The sequence below is a fragment of the Gorilla gorilla genome, chromosome 16 (genome assembly GCF_029281585.2).
Source record: "Gorilla gorilla gorilla isolate KB3781 chromosome 16, NHGRI_mGorGor1-v2.1_pri, whole genome shotgun sequence".
In the NCBI taxonomy this organism is placed as follows: domain Eukaryota; kingdom Metazoa; phylum Chordata; class Mammalia; order Primates; family Hominidae; genus Gorilla; species Gorilla gorilla.
Genome location: NC_073240.2, coordinates 63592014 through 63611353, shown reverse-complemented (window position 1 = coordinate 63611353; position 19340 = coordinate 63592014). Strand labels below are relative to the sequence as shown.

General features: G+C 44.4%; 1 protein-coding gene and 1 non-coding gene across 14 annotated transcripts in view; both read right to left on the bottom strand.

The window, feature by feature from the left end:
• Positions 1–409: 409 nt before the first annotated feature.
• The window catches only part of TLN2 (talin 2), a 452474-nt gene continuing 433543 nt past the window's right edge, over positions 410–19340 (bottom strand). For 7 of the 13 annotated variants that reach the window (XM_063698575.1, XM_055364059.2, XM_055364062.2 and 4 more), the window contains 5 exons: positions 8998–9123; positions 6817–6879; positions 6498–6725; positions 3597–3722; positions 410–2091 (listed from right to left, as the gene is read on the bottom strand). In XM_063698575.1, the coding sequence (XP_063554645.1) occupies positions 1963–2091; positions 3597–3722; positions 6498–6725; positions 6817–6879; positions 8998–9123 (672 nt within the window). In that variant the 3' untranslated portion in view covers positions 410–1962. The remainder of the gene's footprint in view (positions 2092–3596; positions 3723–6497; positions 6726–6816; positions 6880–8997; positions 9124–19340) is intronic. The other 6 variants (XM_055364066.2, XM_063698580.1, XM_063698579.1 and 3 more) reach the window with 1 other exon arrangement.
• On the bottom strand, positions 18645–18729 carry MIR190A (microRNA mir-190a). Its single transcript, NR_106220.1, has one exon. It is a non-coding gene; the product is annotated as a microRNA mir-190a (primary transcript).

Here is a 19340-nt window from a genome sequence, read left to right as displayed (position 1 = left end):
GAGGGCAGCTGCCCTGGGCACAGCATAGACGAGCAGAGGGTGGGGTGGGCTGGGCCACAGAGGGGATCCCCAGAGTCCTGTTACAGGAGGCCATTAACACATTGTGACTCTGAGCATTGGGGTCTGACTCCTGAGTGTCTCTGGAAGCACGTGTGCCCCTCCTCTCAGTGTCCGGCCAAGGCAGGCATGAGGTGTTGGATCAGCTCCACTCAAAGAGGGCGAGCCAAGAGTGTGCCAGCTTTTCCCCAACAGGCTAGGGCTCCAGCAGCTCCCCTCCTCTTCAGAACTGGTGCCCACACACTGTCAGTGTCCTACACATACTCTCACTTGCTTTTCCTTTACAGCGTCTTTTCTACTGGTCTGAAAAAAAAAATTCTAATACGTGCACCACTTATAAGTAACTTATAAATATGGGAAGCTGTCAGAAGTTTATATATTTTAAAACCATGACATGGGCTACAGTCTGGTGAAACAACATCGGGCAAGGTCGAAAGGTGACATCTTCGGAGGACCAAAGCACCAACTTTCCCCCGTCAGTGGAACTTTGAAACTATAGTGTGGATGGAGTCCAAGACATGATAGCACACCAGAGAGAGAGGCGGAGGGTGAGTGCCTTTAACTGTTACCAGTTTTGAAAATCATGTACTTCCATTAACTTTTACCTCCCCCCCCTACTATGAATTCTTTCAAACACTCCTGCTCCCTGGCATTAGACTCTGTCCCACGAGCCATTCATCTTCCATGCACTGCCTTGGCTAAAGGTGCAGATTAAGGGTAAATTCAAGCCCTTCCCTTCCTATGGGAGGGCTCTGAAAAGAAAAGGGGAAAGAAAAGAGGGGAAAAATATGAAATTCTGGAAGTGTGACATCCAGAAAATGAAAAAATCTTATGTCTTATGTGATAATAAGTAAAACTATCTTGTTAAAGGTTCACATTGATTTTAGGATGCATTTAGATTTTCTAGATATTAAGACAGAAAAAAAAGGCGTTTTGGGTTGGAGGACAGGTGACAGGTTTGTAAGCAGATCCTTTCCAATCCGGGCTTGTGACCATTTTGAAGGCATAGAAACCAGCGTGGGACCTAAAGATGAGTCACTGAGGAAGCTCTTTATTCCAGCAGAATCCCCACCCTGGACACTAAGGAGACGAGCATTCCACTGACTGTCAACTGGGAGCCGTGGGTTTGTGTGGATGACTCTGTGTGAACTGAAAGAGCCTCTGCAGAGTAAGGAGCCCACAGATTTTATTACAGCCCCTGCTCACCAAGCCCTGACGGCCTTCCGTAACTCTGCCCTTTGGACTATGGAGGAAAAAAATAATCGTTCAGTTTTCTGGGCCACAAAATACAAGATGGGTCTGGGTTGTACAAGGAGCTTACACACGGAGGCAAGAAAGCGTGCAAACAGGGGCGGGAATTTTTCACCCCCTGGGTGAGCCAGTGCTCAAGATATGGAAGGAGGACCTGAGTCACCCTCCCGGAGTCCACACGGGTTTGTGTTTCTGGCTTTTATGAACCATGTCCAACTCCAGCTTCCGTCTTCTCCTGAGAGGAAGAAGAATATTCTATGACGTCAATGATTTTTTTCCCTATTACAATATCATAAAGAGGTCAGGAGCAGGCCTAAGAGAAGGACCAACAAAAGCCAAAGTGTCTGAGAACAACATAATACTGACTTTTCTTTGTTGGTAACAGTCCATGAAACGTGCACCCCTCTCTCCTGAGACACGGTGAGGCATGAGGGGAGGCGGCAGAGGAGTTGTGGGTAGGACATTGTACCGTGTGACATCACGATCATGCAGCCAGTGCCGATGGGACAGAGATGTGAGAACAAGCACGCAGGGCTCCAGGCTCACCCGGGCGGAGGTGGGAGGTTTCCAGCTAAGTGCCCAGCCTCTCAGGAACACTGTCTGTCCAGTTCAGCCAGGGCCATCCCCTGGGGCTCGCCATCTGGGCTCGCACCTTTAGCCCTCATCTTCCCTCAGCTCGGTGGGTAAAAACTTATACTGCTGCTGGCGGATTTGGGCCAGTTTTTTCCTTGCTTCTTCCAGTTCTCGCTCTTTCTTTAGCATTTCTTCCTGGGCGGCGATGATCTAGAAAGAAAGCAACAAGCTGAATGGACCTAACACTTTCTAGAAAACCCTCCTACCCACCCCACTGCTCATGTGAGCTCCACGGCTCCCGCGACCGTGGGACGCTGCAGCACATCAGGAACAGCTTTCTTAGCTCTGGCGACCAGCCTCTGTCACTGTTTGGGTTTTGAGACTAATGACCCAGCTGAGCCATGAAAACACGCTGGTTCTGGCCTGTGATTTAACAGCAAACATCTCCTGCAGCCTTACTATGTACCAGGCTCTGGTGCAAACACTTCACGTAGACAGTCCCTTCACTGAAGGGGCTGCCCTGTGAAGCATGCCCTGTTGAAAGTCTTGTTTTTCCAAGAAGAAATCTGAAGCTGAGCAATGTAGGTCCACTGTCTGGAGTCACCCAGCCAGTGGAGGAAGACCCGGTCCAGGTATGGGCAAGGCTAAAGCGGAGCCCTGAACCACCAGATGGCCCTCAAATAAATGCTTATTTCACGCTTTCAAGGTGTGATCTGAGGAAGACTTGCTGATAGGTATTGTGTGAAAAGGGAAAGTTGTGTTCAAAAAAGCAAAGTCAGTTCCTTTCCTGGCTTTCCAGAGCCTTGACTAGGCTAACGACTATCATTACCAGGGCAGGGTTATTGAATGCAGTGTTCTCCAGCCTTATTTAATCAGAGCCCCTTCTCTGTGAAACTTCTCATGAAATTAGCGCATGGAGAAACACATTCTGGTAAAAATACATGCAGTGCATAGCCAAACACAGGGCGTGGTTCAGGAAAAGCTAAGGCAGACATGGGGAATTAATAACTTCAGTGCTCCTGATGCGGATAAATAGAACAGTCCCCTAAAATGGATTTACGAGATGGACACACATCAAAAAGTGTAAGCCTGACTTCCTAGAGCTTTCTCCTCACTCCCATGCATGAGACTGCAATCCTGCATAAGTCAGAATCCCACCTGCTCTTATAAAAGTTCTGGGAGAGGGAAAGCACTCTCTCTCTGTAGGGCCAAATGTCTGGAGTGGGCAGTACCTCCAAATGCATCATTTTATTTAAATAATATTGCTGTCCTCCATTTTTGTTCTTCTTTTCTACAATAGAATCCTTGATTTTTATCTAGGCAAATGCTACTCAAAAAAAAATATATACTACATTGTCCAGCCTCCCATGCAGCTGGCTTGGGCACATTATTAAGTGCTGACCAATAGTATGTGAGAGGACGTAATGCCTGCAGCTTAGGGTCATGGCCTCCCCTCCTTTCCCTCTTCCTGCCAGACAGAAAGTTGAGGGGGCTACTGAACCAACGTGGACCACGTGGCCAAGGGTAACATCTCAGGGATGGTGAAATAGAAAGGCAGATGGATCTGGCTCTCAGACGTGAAGGAAACACCACACCATCTCTGGTACACGAGGAAGAAATAAACTTTCATCTTGAAGTCACTATTCTTTTGTCTCTCTGTTATAACCCAACACCTAACTCGGGAAGTAAATACTATTCTTGATTTAATTACAAACCTGCGCAATGCCCCCCACAAACTTGGTTTTCACTACAACATCGTCATCATCAGCTTTGCCAAATGCTGCCTTCTGGGCTGCACGGACAAGATTGTCTGAGGCTCTTTTCACAGCATTTCCTGCCGCCTGGAGAGTGAACAAAACATACATTATATCATTAGAAACAGCCATTTGGGCCTGGCAAGAATAGACATGAAGGTACAGTTTGTGAGACCGTGAGTCAATTATCCAATTATAACATCAAGATAACATCAAGTTCTGTAGCCAGAGAGTACCCATCTGTCTGTCCATCCATCCATGGATTCTACCAACACTGGAACCTCCCTGGTCACTCACAGATGAATGAGACAAAGTGCCTGTGGCCCCCAAGGAATACTCATTTTTGAGGGGAATTACAATTATGTAAATATTTAATAAATGATCCCAGCAATGTGATGTGTGTGTTAACAGAGGCATGCCGGAGTTCTGCCCCCTTGGTCTGGAAAACCACCTCCCCTGCCTCCATCTGATTTAGCAAATACTTGAGGACGTGGCGCAGACATCACTTTCGCTTGTCTCCCTTAGCTCTACCCATACCCTCTCCCTCTGTGTGCCTGGAGTGTGCTGTGCTGGCTTCACTGCAGCCTTTACCACGCTTGTGGCTGGCTGTTCCCTCCTGGAGAGTCAGCAACTTGAAGGCAGGGGCAGTGACCGGAATCCCTGCATCCCCAGCAGCAGCACTGTGGCTGTCCATGGTTGGTGCTCACTGACGGCTTTGAGGGAATGAAGGGCTACCCCTCTGTGGAAGGGCTGGGAGCCTCACAGTAACTACGGCCTTTTGCACGTACTTTTAGGGTCTCAGCACCACAGGCTCTAAGATGGAGTGACTGCTAGAGACAGGTAAAGAAGAGCTTTTCATTCTTCCTTAGATCTTCCTTAAGGGCTATTGCCTGTATTGGCTTATTTTTAATGCTCATGAAACATGTCCCCAGGGACATGCCAGCTGAGGTTTGGAATTCTCTTCTAAAAGTGGTTAAGGCTTCATTAAACCTCTCGTATTTCTTGTCCAGCGCCCCCTCAGAGTAGAAGCCTCAGAGTCGAAGGCTTGTGCTTGAGGGTTCGCCATCAGAAAGTTGAGAGTTCTTCTCATTCAAAGTTAACTGCCCCATCTGGTCTGTGAACTAAAGTGACCAATGCAAACTATGAGGGCTTGCACAGGGTGGGAAGGGAACCAATTAATATTTGACAAGTAATCACCATGTGCTTATTTGCCAAAGGGTTTATGAGGTCAGAAATCTTTAGCCCACTTTTCTGATGTGAAACCAAGGTTAGGAAACCTAACAAACATTTTGTAGCTAGCAAGTTATACAGCTGGGATCTGCACACAGGTCCATCTAGCCCCACGGAACTCCTGAGTCATTTATAAGGGGCTCAAATACAACATTGCAGCATCCAGTTAAATCGGTAATGATGGGAACAAGAGTGATGCTGCATTCTATCTGTGTAAATCCTTAGGACCTAACAAAGCACTGTCATATCCATTCTCCTATTTGACCCTCATAAGAGTCAGTGTGGCTGGCTCTATCCCCATTTTACAGATGAAGCCTCTGAAAAGTTTTAAGTGATTTATATAAGATTATGCACCTAATAAATGGCAGAAGCAGGACTTGAACCAGGTCTCTCTTAATTCAGGATGTTTTCCTCAGAAGTGTCCCCCAGACCCAGAAATCACATATTCACAAACGAACACGCAGCTCCTCAATTTTTCCCTGGGTTTATCCCAGGTATCAAATAAAGGTGAGGGAGGTGGGTCAGAGAGGGACTCAAGAGGGCCAAAAAACGGAAATGCACTTTAGGCCTTTCACAATAAAACAAGAATTCTGAGATTTCTGCCATTTATGATTTGCTTCATGACTGATGTAAACATACTTTTAGCAATACAGACAATCTGCATTTTAACACTTACAATAAAAAAATCTCGAAAATTGGAAACAAAATGTCCAAAGTATAGGGAAATTCTGGCATAATCAGTTGATGTAATATCATGCAATCATTAAAAATGGAACTCATGAAGAATGGGCCAGCTAGCTTTGCATAGAGAAGTTAATGAAGCCTTATCTTCAAGGAAAAATTACATATGATAAAATGTTAAGTGAAAAGAAAGCAGAATGTATCTCGCCATGATCAACTGGACAAAATTATTTTATATGTAGATAAAAACGAACAGAAAGCAATGATAACGTTTGATATATGAAGATGTTGGGGCCGTGTGATTTTTTTCATTTAAGCGTTTCTTTTATTGTGTTTAAAATATTTTTATAATTAAAGCAATCAGGAAAATGTATCTGCTCTGAGAAGGACTTGATGGTTACCTTCCTAACATGTTCTCTGTGCTCTGGGAAACAGCAAAAGTCTCATATAATTTCAGTCCTTTTACTCCCTTCTGTAGCAGACATTGGCTGAAGGCCTCCTCTGAAGCAGGCACCGAGTTAGTAACATATGAGGGAGGCACAGATGAAGATGTGGTGCCTGCATCTAAGGGGCTCACAACCTGCTCACAGACAGACCTACAGTGGTACCATGTGATGGGAACCTGAGTGGTCTGGCTAGGGGCTCTCAAAGCACAGAGGAGGGATAAACTGCCCAAACCCTGGGAGTCAGGGAGGGCTTCCCAGCATAGGGGACTTTGAAGATGAGTCACGAAGGACAAGTAGGGGTCTGCTGGGTTGGGCTGGCGAGGAGCAGGGCCCCAGGGCATGAGACCAGAAGGCACACGAGGAGAATGGCAGCGTGGTGCGGCAGCAGTGGAGGATGCATGGACGCACGCAGTAGATGAGGCTGGAACGTGGACAGGGCTGGCTGATGGAAGGCCTGGTGGGTCATGCCAAGGAAGTGAGGCTTGTCCCCTCTGGTGACACTTACCCGCTCCAACAGGAGTATTTTCCCACCAGCATCAGTGACCATTACCTGTAGCCGCCTCATGGCCTCTGAATCCTGGTCGGCCTTCACCTTGCAGGCCACCAGCAGCTGAGCCGTGGAAGCCGCGACCTGCTTGGCAGATGAGATGAGCTTCTCCTCGCTGGCGTGTCCCTGAACAGAGGCATTGGCCGCCTCACAGAGACTGCTGGTCGCAGCCGCCACCATCCGGGCCTGGGGACAGTCAACAGAGAAGTGACCCAAGGCCCAAACCTCCCTCAGGGGACCCCAAAAGCAAACTGGGAGGAAGGAGAAGGCAACTCACAGCAGAAATCAGCCCCTGTGACCACTGTCCGTCGTCTGCAGCATTGGCAGGGATGGAGCCCACCTAGAGAGTAGAGTCGAGAAATTGGCCTTGAGGGCAGGCAGCCCCAGTGGTCGCAGCCCCTCATCCCCAGACCTTGCTCGGGAACCAGACTTGTACCCCGCTTGGTGCCTCCTGCCAACAGCACAGGCCTGAGAATGGAGCAACCTTTCTCACGTGGGACTCAGGCCATGCCAAGATTGCACAGCACATCCTGGCAGGTTTCGCCACCAAGAGGCGACAGGAAATGCTAAGAATGGCTCCACTTAGCTTCCAGGTACTGCATTTCTGGGAAACGGCTCAGGAATGATGGCCTGGGGCTGTCTTTCTACACTTACTCCTCTGCTGAGCTTTCTCCATTTCAAATGTGGGAGCCACTAGGCCTCCTCTTTTCAAGGGCTAAGAGAAATTTAAATCTCTCCCGATTACTGACCCTGAAAACCACACTGCGTTTCTGGCAGATGATGTTAAAAAAGTGTGGTGGAACTCCTTCTAGTACAATTGAGTGCAGACCCTTGTCTTAAGGAAATACCATTTTGTCAGGGGTGGGAGAGAAATAAGAGGCTGGAAGAAATATGGATCTCTGTTTCTATTTAGAAATCACGGCAACAAGTAGAACATTTTCTGTCCACATCCAGAGGGAGAAGCCACAGGAGGAAATACCTTCAAGCTTGTGGGACGTGCCTGGTGAGGTAAGAGTATCTCAATTTGAATATGAAATTGGGGGTGTGTCAGCAATAAAAGGGCCATATCAGGGATTGCTGAATGTCAGGTAAAACTCCAAGGTCCTGCCTATAATACTATAGTTCCCCAAGTCTGGCTGAACCTCCTTCACCAATTTTTTAAATGCTTGAACACGTAGGTTCGTTGGAGGACAGATAGGGACTCTGCCATGTCCAAGTTGGATTCTCTAGTATCTAAGCAATGTGTTGGACACATAGCCCTTTATCAATGTTGAAATAACCAGGATTTTTTTTTAAACATAGGATATTCCGTTCAATGACACATCTGTGGTCTTTACATGTTGACCAGCCAACAAGAACTTGCTGAATACAGGACGGACAAGGTTGGCATTCCGCTGGCTCTACAGGGGATCAACGGGAAGGATGGAGAGAACAGCTTGTGTGCCAGGTGGGGAGACAGACATGGACCAATACTGAATAACATACAACACAATGGTTTAGAAAGAGAATTCAAGGTATGTGGACTGGACTAAGCCATGGCTAAGCTCACAAAAGACTTCCTGGAAGAAGATGCACAGCCTATGGTGAGGCACAACCTCCCTGTCTATACTGCGAGTTCTTGGGTCAAGACACAACTCACCTCTACCTATCTGTACACTGACAGCAAAGTCCTTTTAATATCAAACAGAAATGAATGACAATGATGGTGACCACATTTCCCAAACCCACAAACGGTCAGGTTTCTGTGGGGCCTCTCCCCATTTGAGAGGCTCTCTGAAAGCCAGTGTGGATAGGATGGTTCCATGTGTATGTAAATAACAAGACATATGGAACATGTTAAATCGGAAGACTGTTCCATATCCAGAATTACTAATGTACTAATAATCCTTTGAATCCTCAAAAAAAAAAAAAAACACTATACTTTTATGCTAAAGTAGATGGAATGGGTGACTAGAGATAAAGCTGAAGAAATTTCAGATTTAAAATCTGACTGGCCCGTTCACCAGCAGACTTAGGAAAGTGCTAACTGCGAAGCTGGCCAGTATTCAGCTCGACAGTCCTAAAAACAAACGGAACCCTTTGGAGCTGGAAAGTGGTATCATAAAAGCCGCCGAATGCGGTGCTTCTAGAGCAGCCCACCAGGAAAATATGACAGTTTACATCTTTACATAGCCTAATGTACAGTGGGAAAAAAATATCTCGTTCAGGCCCCAGTCACTGCCTGGAATGGGATGCTTTCCTTAACAAGAAGCAGATGAGAGGCCCAGAAGCCAAACCTCTTATTCTGTTGGTCTGAAGGCTGTAGTTTTCAGTCGGTCAGCACAGAGAGTGACAATTCAGGGAGGGAAGGCACTGCATGTGTTTCCTTGGTCAGGACAAAGGCTTGTAGCTCTTTTCCTGGGCCCTCTGAGGCTCTCGTACGTTGAGTGTCCCGCATGTGGTCAGCAGCTTTACCCACCTTTCCTTGGGCCACCAGCTCCCTCTGGGCTGCCGAGGCCGATTTGACCAGGGCGCTTGTGGCAGCAGCAATGGATTTAGCAGCTTCCAAGATCTGTTCCTCAAAGTCCAGGGTCTCATCCGCTTGCTATAACCAAAAGAAAACAGCATCACATGCAATTCATATCCACAAAGGGCTCTTTCTTCCAAACTACTTACTGCCGGGTCACCTAGCTCTTCACCTGCCTATTGTTTTTTGTTGACAAACCACACCTGAAATGGGATGGTTCCTTAACAAGAAGCAGATGAGAGGTCCCCTGTGCAAACTTTCAGAACTCTAAGTCAATTTGGTTAAGCCACCCTCGGGTCACACAGTGTTGAAGATGTGGCTGGTACCTTTCAGGCATTAAGAGACAATGGCCAGGCACAGCAATAGTTTTCTTTGTATGTGTGGTACAATATATATAACACAAAATTGACCCTTTTACCTAATGTTAAGTATTAATACACTGACACTGTTGTACAACAGCAATACCAGGATAGAAAGGTCAGGATGCCTCTCCACCTGCAGCCCCTTCCCCCTAACTCCAAAAGGAAAAAGCCGTTAGCTTGACATCCCACGGAAATTTGCAGACAGACTCATTTTCTGGAACAAAATCTTTAAAGATATACATTCACTGTGAATAAAATACACTCAAATGGTTTTAGCAACATCAATAACCGAAACCAAAATAATAAAATCAAAACAGTAGATCATAGCACTTACTCTCTTCTAGAGCCTCAGCCTCAAAAATGGACTTTAAAAAAAAAAAAGGAAAGATGGCTACCAGTTCTGAAAAGTTATCTTTTTCCTGGGTAAAAATCAAAGCCAAACAGCACTGGTATTTCTGTGGCTGAGCACTGACAGAGTTATAGACCAAGCACACATTGCCCAGTGGTGAAAAAGAAACCAGGGCAACACGACATCAAGGTGGAGCTTGTTCTGTCCCCCGAACACCCGAGGTATGGGATCCACCTTGGAAAGAACATTGGACACCACTGTGTAGGTGTTATCAGACCATTAGGGTTCTGGTGTAAATTCACCACCATCTCCTTTGCTGCTAAAACAACTCAGGAAGTTGAAAAGACGCTTTGGAGAAGTGGGACAAATATAAAGACTGTGGTCCCAGGCTCATGGGTTGGAGCATCACAGTTTTGCCGGGGGTGGTCAGATTAGACCTGTGTGACAACATTCCATGACTCTAGGTCAATTTGGTTAAGCTGCCCTCAGGTCACACAGTGTTGAAGATGTGGGTGGTACCTTTCAGGCATTGAGAGATGATGGCCAGGCCCAGCAATACTTTTCTCTGTATGTGTGGTAAAATATATGTAACACAAAACTTACCCTTTTATCCAATTTTAAGTGTACAATTCAGTGGCATTACAGACATTCACACTTTGTGCCAACAGTAGTAGATTTTTAAGAGTGCCTACTGTGTACCAAGTATTTTGTTAGGCACTTCTACATACAATGACTTAATTCTCACCAAAAAAAAAAACAAAAGATCGTATATTGGAATTATCTTTATCCTTATTTTTACAGTGAGAAAACCCAGGCTCAGGAAGGTAGATGATTGGGCCAAGGTGATGTGGCAGCATGAAGCATCTAAACCAGAATCTAAACCTAAATCTGACTCCAAAATGAGGCACTTTAACTAGCCAAAGCCACCCCTTGGGGCATCAATGAGAAATGGTTTGTGCCAGAGGTTCACAGTCAGCTTGCTAACGCTCCCATGTGAAATGTCGGACAGGAGGGATACAAGTCTTCTCCAGCTCTCCATTCATAATGCCACATCTTGAACCATGAAAGGTGCTAATCCTTTTTCTTTATAACCTACATTATCAAAATACAATTTCAATGCACTTCTAATGGATCTGAATGATGGTAGCATTTCAGAAGTTCTGAGACAGACTTGTGCGTTCTTTCTTATTGCTGACCAAGTCTTGCTCTAAGAGTATTCAGGACAGAAATGAATTTAGTTCTACTGGACTCATTTTGGACTGGTGGAGTATAGAATTTGGTGACTGAAATACAGAAATGATCCATTGTAAGACACTCTCGCATAAAAGGAACTCTTGTGTAGTCAGTCCCCAAATAAATTACAGTAGGCTCTAATTTATATATATTAAATAATGTATATTTTAATAACCGTGAGATTAAGAGCTTTTCTGGAAATTCATTCTGCCAAAGAATGTCAGGCACATAACAGATTAAAGCACCAGGGAAATCACAGAATTTTTGACTCCAAACTCCTCATCTCATTTTGCAGATGAGGAAACGGAGGCTTGTGGGAGCTCTTCCTGGCGGCTCCTGAAGTCTCTCACGCTCTTGCCTCAGGTGTCCTCAGCTACACTATGGGTTCCACGCCCGAGTCCACTTTACAGTGTGGAATACTCTGTCAGATTTTTTATTTCCCAAATTTTAAGATTTTCAAAAATGGAATTTCTTTAAAATTAAGTGCTAAGTCTTTAGCAGGGGTAGATCTGATAGGATCATCTCATCACAACTGATTTTAAGAGCCTCTCCCACATCTTCCGCTGCCTGGGAGTTTTTTTTTTTCTTTAAACACAAGCTTGTAATAGATATTCGACTTGGAAATATTTTTGACACCCACAGATTTTTCTGGTAATGGCAACTGTTGTAATGTTCTTTGACGAATTTTTATTTTTCTTCCCACAACATCTCTATGCTTTAAAACAGACACGGCAGAAGGCCTTATCTCTGGGAGACCTTTGCTCTGATAAGAAAGTATTAGAGATTCTCCCTAGAAAGGCTGACTGGGATGGCACAGGGATGGAGGGCTAAAGTTAGATACTACAGTTTGGGCAGAGTACCCTGATGAAACCTGCCTTCTGACTGCTGCGTCCCTATTTTCCTGTATGCCAGGTTTATGACTAAGACGCACTGCCTACCCTATCTCTACTGCTGAAATCAGACACCAATACTTAATGTGTCCTCATACCATACAACTTCTAGCCTTAGAGAAAATGGCATCTCTCCAAGCCAAGGAGATATGGTCAAAAACCCAGGTGCCCCATCAGTTCCAGCTCCCATTAGCATGCAGAATGGAACAGGGGAGAAGGTAGGAAGGACACACACTTAACCATATCACAAGAAGGAAACAGAATTGGCTTGGTCTTCAAAGGACTTTCCTAAATAAAAGAATCACAATTAAAATGCAGAATTTGTTAATGGAACAGTCCCCACTGCAGCTGAGAGACTGGGGAGACTAAGAACAACAACATGGTGCACAGTGACTCCGGGGAAGAATCTGCAGGCTGGGCCCCTCTCACGGAGCTCTCATTCTCACCTTCTCACCAGAGAGGCTCAACTGGTTGGTGTCGTAAGGTCCTCTTTAGCTGAGATGTTACTGACCTGACCAGGGTCAGTCAGATCTGTCCTTCTGGTTTATAAAGGGGATAACAGAATCCTCGCTTCTGGGTTTTTCATTCTTTCCGCAATTGGATCATGTAAAGACCCGCTAAAATAATCTTTTACAGATTATGACTAATCCTGTGCATGTGGCTATTTATATTTCTCTATAACTACTGGCATCAAGCTAAAGCAAGGAACTTAAGAAAACAATTTCATTAAACAGGATAAATTGATAGTCTTTAGCCATAAAAAAGAATGAGATCCTGCCATTTGCAACCACATGGCTAGAACTGGAGATCCTTATGTTAAGTGAAATAAGCCAGGCACAGAAAGACAAACATTGTATGTTCCCACTTATTTGTGGGATCCAAAAATCAAAACAATTGAACTCATGGACATAGAGAGTAGAAGGATGGCTCCTAGAGACTGGGAAGGGTAGGGAGGGGCTGGGAGGTAGGGATAGTTCAGGGGTACAAAAAAACAGAATAAGACCTACTACGTGTGACAGCACAACAGGGTGACTATGGTCAATAACTTAATTGTACATTTTAAAATAATTAGAACAGTGTAATTGGATTGTTTGTAACCCAAAGGATAAATGCTTGAGAGGATGGATACCCCATTCTCCATGATGTGCTTATTTCACATTGCATGCCTGATATTGTTTGGCTGTGTCCCCACCCAAATCTCATCTTGAATTGTAGCTCCCATAATCCCCACATGTCATGGGAGGGACCTGGTGGGAGGTAACTGAATCATGGGGGCAGGTCTTTCCTGTGCTGTTCTCGTGATAGTGAATAAGTTTCATGAGATCTGTTGGTTTTATAAAGGGGAGTTCCCCTACACAAGCCCACTTGCCTGCCGCCATATAAGATGTATCTTGCTTCCCCTTCACTTTCCGCCATGATTGTGAGGCCTCCCCAGCCATGTGGAACTGTGAGTCAATTAAACCTTTTCTTTATGTATCACCCAGTCCTGGGTATGTCTATATTAGTTGTGTGAGAACAAGCTAATACAATGCCTGTAACAACACATCTCATGTATTTTATATATATATATAATATATATTATATATTATATATAAATATATATTATATATAAACATATATATTATATATTATATTATATATTATATATAAACATATATATTATATATTATATTATATATTATATTAATATTATATTATTATATATAACATATATAAATATATTATATATTATATATAAATATATATTATAATTTATATAATATATATTATATATATATAAATATATATACCTACTATGTACCCTCAAAAACCAAACAGAAAAAAATTTTAAAGAAAAATAAATAAATAAATAAATGGATAGCCCTCACTGCAGAATCACCTGAGGATCTGGTTAAAGATGCAGATGCTGTTTTGGTAGGTCTGGGGTGGGAGTCAGGAATCTGTATTTCTTACAGAGGTGGTTACACACTACTCTGTAGGAAATGCTGGCCTGGACTCAGGAAAACAAACACCATTTAACTTAATCCTACCAGCCTGTGATCCCCTCCAAGGTGAGACTGTGTTTTATTCAACCTATGTTTCTCTAGCACAAAATCAGGCAAAGGAGCCCATGTGATGATCAACATTTGCTGAATGAATATATCCATTCAAAATGCATTTCCCAAGTTCCAGAGTTCAGCCAGAGCACAACGCACAAGGTAGGAGAAGGAGAAATACACAGAGTAAGCATCCATGTCATTAGCATCCACTCCTGAGCCCTGGTGGACATATGCACACACAGCTATGAGCAGGTTCCTGCCCTGTTTGAGGCCGTGGGTTAATTGTACACTCTACTTGCAGCCTTCAACTGGGATTCACAGTTTGTGACATTTAGTCATGCATGGACATACAAATGTAAACACAGTGGCATTTTACCAAGAGGCACTCTTATGTAACAAGACAGCACTGGGGAAAAGAGTGAACAGATGTACAAACTAAGCTTCTACTCTGCCTAATGAAGGTGTTTGTTGCTGCCTCTGCATGCTGAATTAACGTCTCCTTTGATATACTGTTCTTTTCCCCCTTCCCCTCCATTTGAAAAGGCTATTTGGCCAGGTGCCCATCAGCTCTAAGCAATCGTCTTTCCTGGGCTGTCTGGCCAACTCTTGCTGAGGACAGATTTATCCCTACCTGGGCTTTTTGGTAGCTTCTAGAAAGGTCTGAGTACCCTGTAGTTGACCTCTTCCCTGCATGCTGACCTTCCTTGCTCACCCTTTAAAAAGTCAGTGGTCTGGTGAGATCCCTCTTGGGAAAGGCTGTATATTGGGTTGGCTCCCTTCCCCTGTTTCCCAGTTGGGAGAGTATTTGGGACCCCTATATGTTGCTCTGATGGGTTTAAAGTTTCAGTAGCTATATGTCCCCTGGAAGAGGAAATGGTGGTGCTAGGGGAAGTGGTGTGGAAAGTGGAGAAGGTAAAAGGGACAGCCTTTCCTCATGTTTCTTTTGGCATTTGGCCTTTCATGGATTCTGAGAACATGGTCTTCACACTAATTCATTCATCTTCTAAGCCTACTTCCCCTCCTAACCTATCTGATGGAGTCATTACAAGCACGTGATTAGTATATGTAAAGCATGGCTGACTCATAGGAGATGCTCAAAAACTATTAGCAATTTCATTATCAAAAATTGTTTTTTCAGGTTTGGGGCTAAATTAATCTGTTTCTCTGTCTAAACCCTGTTATGTATCCATAATTCCAATAAAAATTCTTCTTGCTATTTCTGATTACAGCCTAAATTCATTATAAGTGAAACCCACAAATCAGTAAGCGTCAGGTACCAAACAGCATAGATGGGCACCAGCTCCTCTCTCAGCACCCAACCAGGAGTGGGACAATCTGGGTGGTAGTCACTGTTCTGTACTTTGACTATGTGACTGTGGAGTCTTCGCTGCCCTTTCTCCAGGTATCAGTTACTCAGTTTTCTGTCACTTGAGGAGCAACTCAACCTTCCTGGTCCTTTTGCCTAGACATGGACAGTTCCAAATTAAACTTCTCTTAGAAGGCGGTGACTAAAATAAGCAGGAACTACCTTTTCTCTTCTGATCTCTCTTGACCTCCTCCTCAATATCCTTACCAACATCCCCCACTGCCCCCGCTCCTCCTCAACGTCCTTACCCACTTCCCCTGCTCACTGTCCTTGTCAGGTCCTGGGCAAGTGTCGGGCAGGGGAAGAGAATGTCCTCCCATGGTCTTTTTCTTGGCCTTTTCTTATGCCCTGCAACCCCACAGCTCCTTCCGCCAATGAACTTGAAGGTGAAGGACAATAGGCATGCATAGGAGATGGCCAAGGGGCTTGCCTCCCTCCCTGAAAACTTACTTTGAGGGAATGCTTTGTTGAGAGCTAAAAACAGAATGGTCGCCCTTCTCACAACTGGCTCCACAAACTGAAGAACCACCCCAGTGTCATCTTTCCAGTGGGGTCTCACGCTTTGCTCTGCGTTACTCAGAGTCTTGCAGAATGCCTGCTACTAAAAATAAGGTCATAGTGTATCAGAAACTTTTAAAAAATCCTCTTGGATATATATTTTTTTAAAGTGTGAACATTTTGCATTTAATTTAAATGTCCTTGAGGGAAAAAAGGAGGCCAGTGTCTAGAACTCCCACAACAGGAGTGAGGCATTTTCCTGCCAGTTGGAAGCCGGAGTGGAGCAGGCAGCCACATTTCTCTTTTTTTTTTTTTTTTTTTTGTTGCAAGTTTGGCTGCTACTAGTTTGCTTCTAGTATTGAACTGAGAGGTGCCTTGAGGGAGGCCTTAGCCTGTATGCAAAGCCCCAAACTGTGCAAAAGTTAGATCAGCTTCTCCTCTGGAGGACCCATGGATGGGGTGGCTTCAGGACTGCCACCTTTATTAGTTCAAACAAAAGGTACACCTCCCAGAACAACTGGAACTGCTGAGAGCCAGGCATGGGCAGCTGGCCTTGTCTCAGGGAAAGCTCCAGAGAGACCTTAAACAGGCAAAATGGGTGGCAGAGAAACTGCCAAATGGCTGTGCCTGTGACTGGGGAGGGACCACACCCTCCGCATCTGAGGAATACGCGCGAGTTCATGCAGTGTCTGCTGGAAAAGGTCCGCACCGGCATGATTAGTATCTTGGGAGTAGTTTTCCCATAGTATCCATTGCTTTACTTTTGTGTTCAAAATGGAAAGCAATGCCACTGAAATAATCTTTTAATCACTATTTCTGTTTAAGGGGCCCTTGAATGTCGATACAGAAAGCACAGACAAAAGATAACAGGGTTCTTCCCAAGATGTATCAGATAAACTCCCTACATCTTAAGCCCCCTTTCTGTGTCTGTGAAGGATCTGACAAGGGCCTACTGGTCTACCCTGGAGGGGAGTCTCCCATACTTGCTTTTCTTATTTATTTATGTTTTTGAGACCGAATCTCACTCTGTCACCCAGGCTGGAGTGCAGTGGCACGATCCTGGCTCACGGCTACCTCCGCCTCCCAAGTTCAAGCGATTCTCAGCCTCCCGAGTAGCTGGGACTACAGGCGTGCACCACCATGCCTGACTTATTTTATATATATAATATATAAAAATATATATATATTTTTATATATATTGTATTTTTAGTAGAGACTGGGTGAAACCCAGCTGTCGGTCAGGCTGGTCTCGAACTCCTGACCTCAAATGATCCGCCCGCCTCGGCCTCCCAAAGTGCTGGGATTACAGGTGTGAGCCACCACGCCCGGCCCCATACTTGCTTTTCACACCCTGTGTGCTCCTGGTCTGGAACCAATGAGTGCCACTCAAAGCCCACGTGCAGCCATACAGAAAATGCTGTATTTGTCCTCCTCCTTCCTGAACCGTTGGTTCCTTTTTCCCTTCACCACATTAATCACTACAGAGAACATGCTGGTCAGTGACAAAGTCACCCAAAGAAACAAGAAAATCACATCAATTCAAACAAGTGGGCTTCATCTGCAGGTCCTTTTGAAACCATGTTTTTCTTTCTTTGTTCGTAATAACTTGCTGTCTCTTTTCCATGGCCATTTGCCATTTCAGTCAAACAATGTAACTGGACTCAAAACCAAAGCCGGTGTTCTCTAGCTGTGTGAAGGAGGGACTGATTGGGGCAGCATCTTGAAACCCGCCTGACAGAGCACCTGCCAACACACACAGATCGCTTCTCAATGGAGAAGGATTCCAGAGACAGGTTCCATTGTGTAACTCCAGAAGCCAGGACTCCAACATCACAGGACCCTCTCCTGTGTCATCACCTCTCTGATGTTGCTGTTGGCGACCCTGTCACTATGCATTCACCTGTAAGCAATGTGGCAATGACTTCTAGACAAAGTAAGGGGAAGCTTTCATGACTGACCTGTTTAAACCATTTGCTTACACCTTTTCTCCTCCAAAACATTGAGAACAGTAGTTCTTTTTCCAGAAAGCAGTGCTCACAAAGTATTTTGTTTGTTGAGAGAACTCAGAATGAACTCACACATACTTCACAGGCTTTTCTATAAGGAAGAGGTCAAAACCAACCAAAGAAGGCTGTTACGTACCAGAAAAAATGTTTTCTGTATCATAATCCCAAACTTCCTGCCACAGTCAATTAGGCTATGATATTACTTTCCGATTGTTGGCTTATTCTAAATATTACCAACCTCCACTGACAAGTTAACCTATAACAGGAAATTCAAGAGTTCAGTCAACATTATATTACCTTCATGAGATATATTTAGTCCTATATCCAAGGTTTGTACAAAGCTCACTGACTCAGTATCCATGCAGCTGGTATGGCGGATTTGCTTTATACATTCTGTTACTGTGAGTGGAAAGGGAAGTTATAGAAAACTGATCTGTGCTCCTTGAATTTTTGCTGAAACCCTGACATGAACTTCTAAATTGAAGATCAGGATAAAAATGAACCAAAATGAAACATGAATCTAGATGTGTTTGAGGCTATAATCCTGACCTTTATTCTGTGTCACAGACATGGGTTGGAACCGTTTTTTCCACCAAGCATACTGAATTCCTTAAGGATTCATCACTGCACAAAACTAAGCCACACAGAATACCCCAGGCTCTTGTGAAACATCAACACTTATTGTTTCTATAATAAGCAAGTAATCTAGTAATACTGATACAGGTCTCAAATGCTATAAGAAGAAATGGAAGATAACATGAATTGTAATGAGTGCTCCACCTTCTAAATCTACTTGTGATTTTAACGTGTTCTTTCCTGTTGCCTTATAAACTTTATTAGGAACCCCCGGAGACAGGGCAAGACACTGTAGGAATATGTTTGATATATAGTTGGATTAAATAACAACCTAATATATCAAACATATCACACAGAGGCCTGCAGAAAAGGCATCCAGGTTTGACTGAGCTCGAGACTAGGCACAGTATTGAAGGTTACGGCTGCAGGGGGTGGTCACTTTTGCAGCAACTCCGATAACTGTCTTTGGAGCACAAGTCTGCCTGCAGATGTGGAAACGGCGCCATTAACAATACTGTCAGCACATGCACCAGCGCTCACTGACATTCTGATCTCCCCAGGTGAACAGCAGATTCAATGGTGCATGTCTGGGAGATTCCAGGCAAAAAGTGATGCTTAAGTTTTAAGAGCCTGAGGTGGAAATATACCAGAATCATCATCATAGACCATGAGCCATTCTCCTTTAAAAACAGGCAACCTGAGACGGTGGTGAGCAGAGCATTTTAGACAAAATTACTGTCCCTCCCCAAACTCTTCCTGAAAGCAGTGTGAATACTCCCCAGAAGGAAGACACATCCATTTTACACTGAAGGCATGTGTGTGTACCAGGGTAGGGTTATAGGGATGTAATAAGCAATTGTTTACTTACAGTACCCTGAGGATTTTTTTAAGGTTTTGGGAGAGAATGGAGAGAAGTGATTAAACTCAAAAGACTGGCTGATTTTGGTGCAGATTGTTGTTACTGTTTTTTAATTGG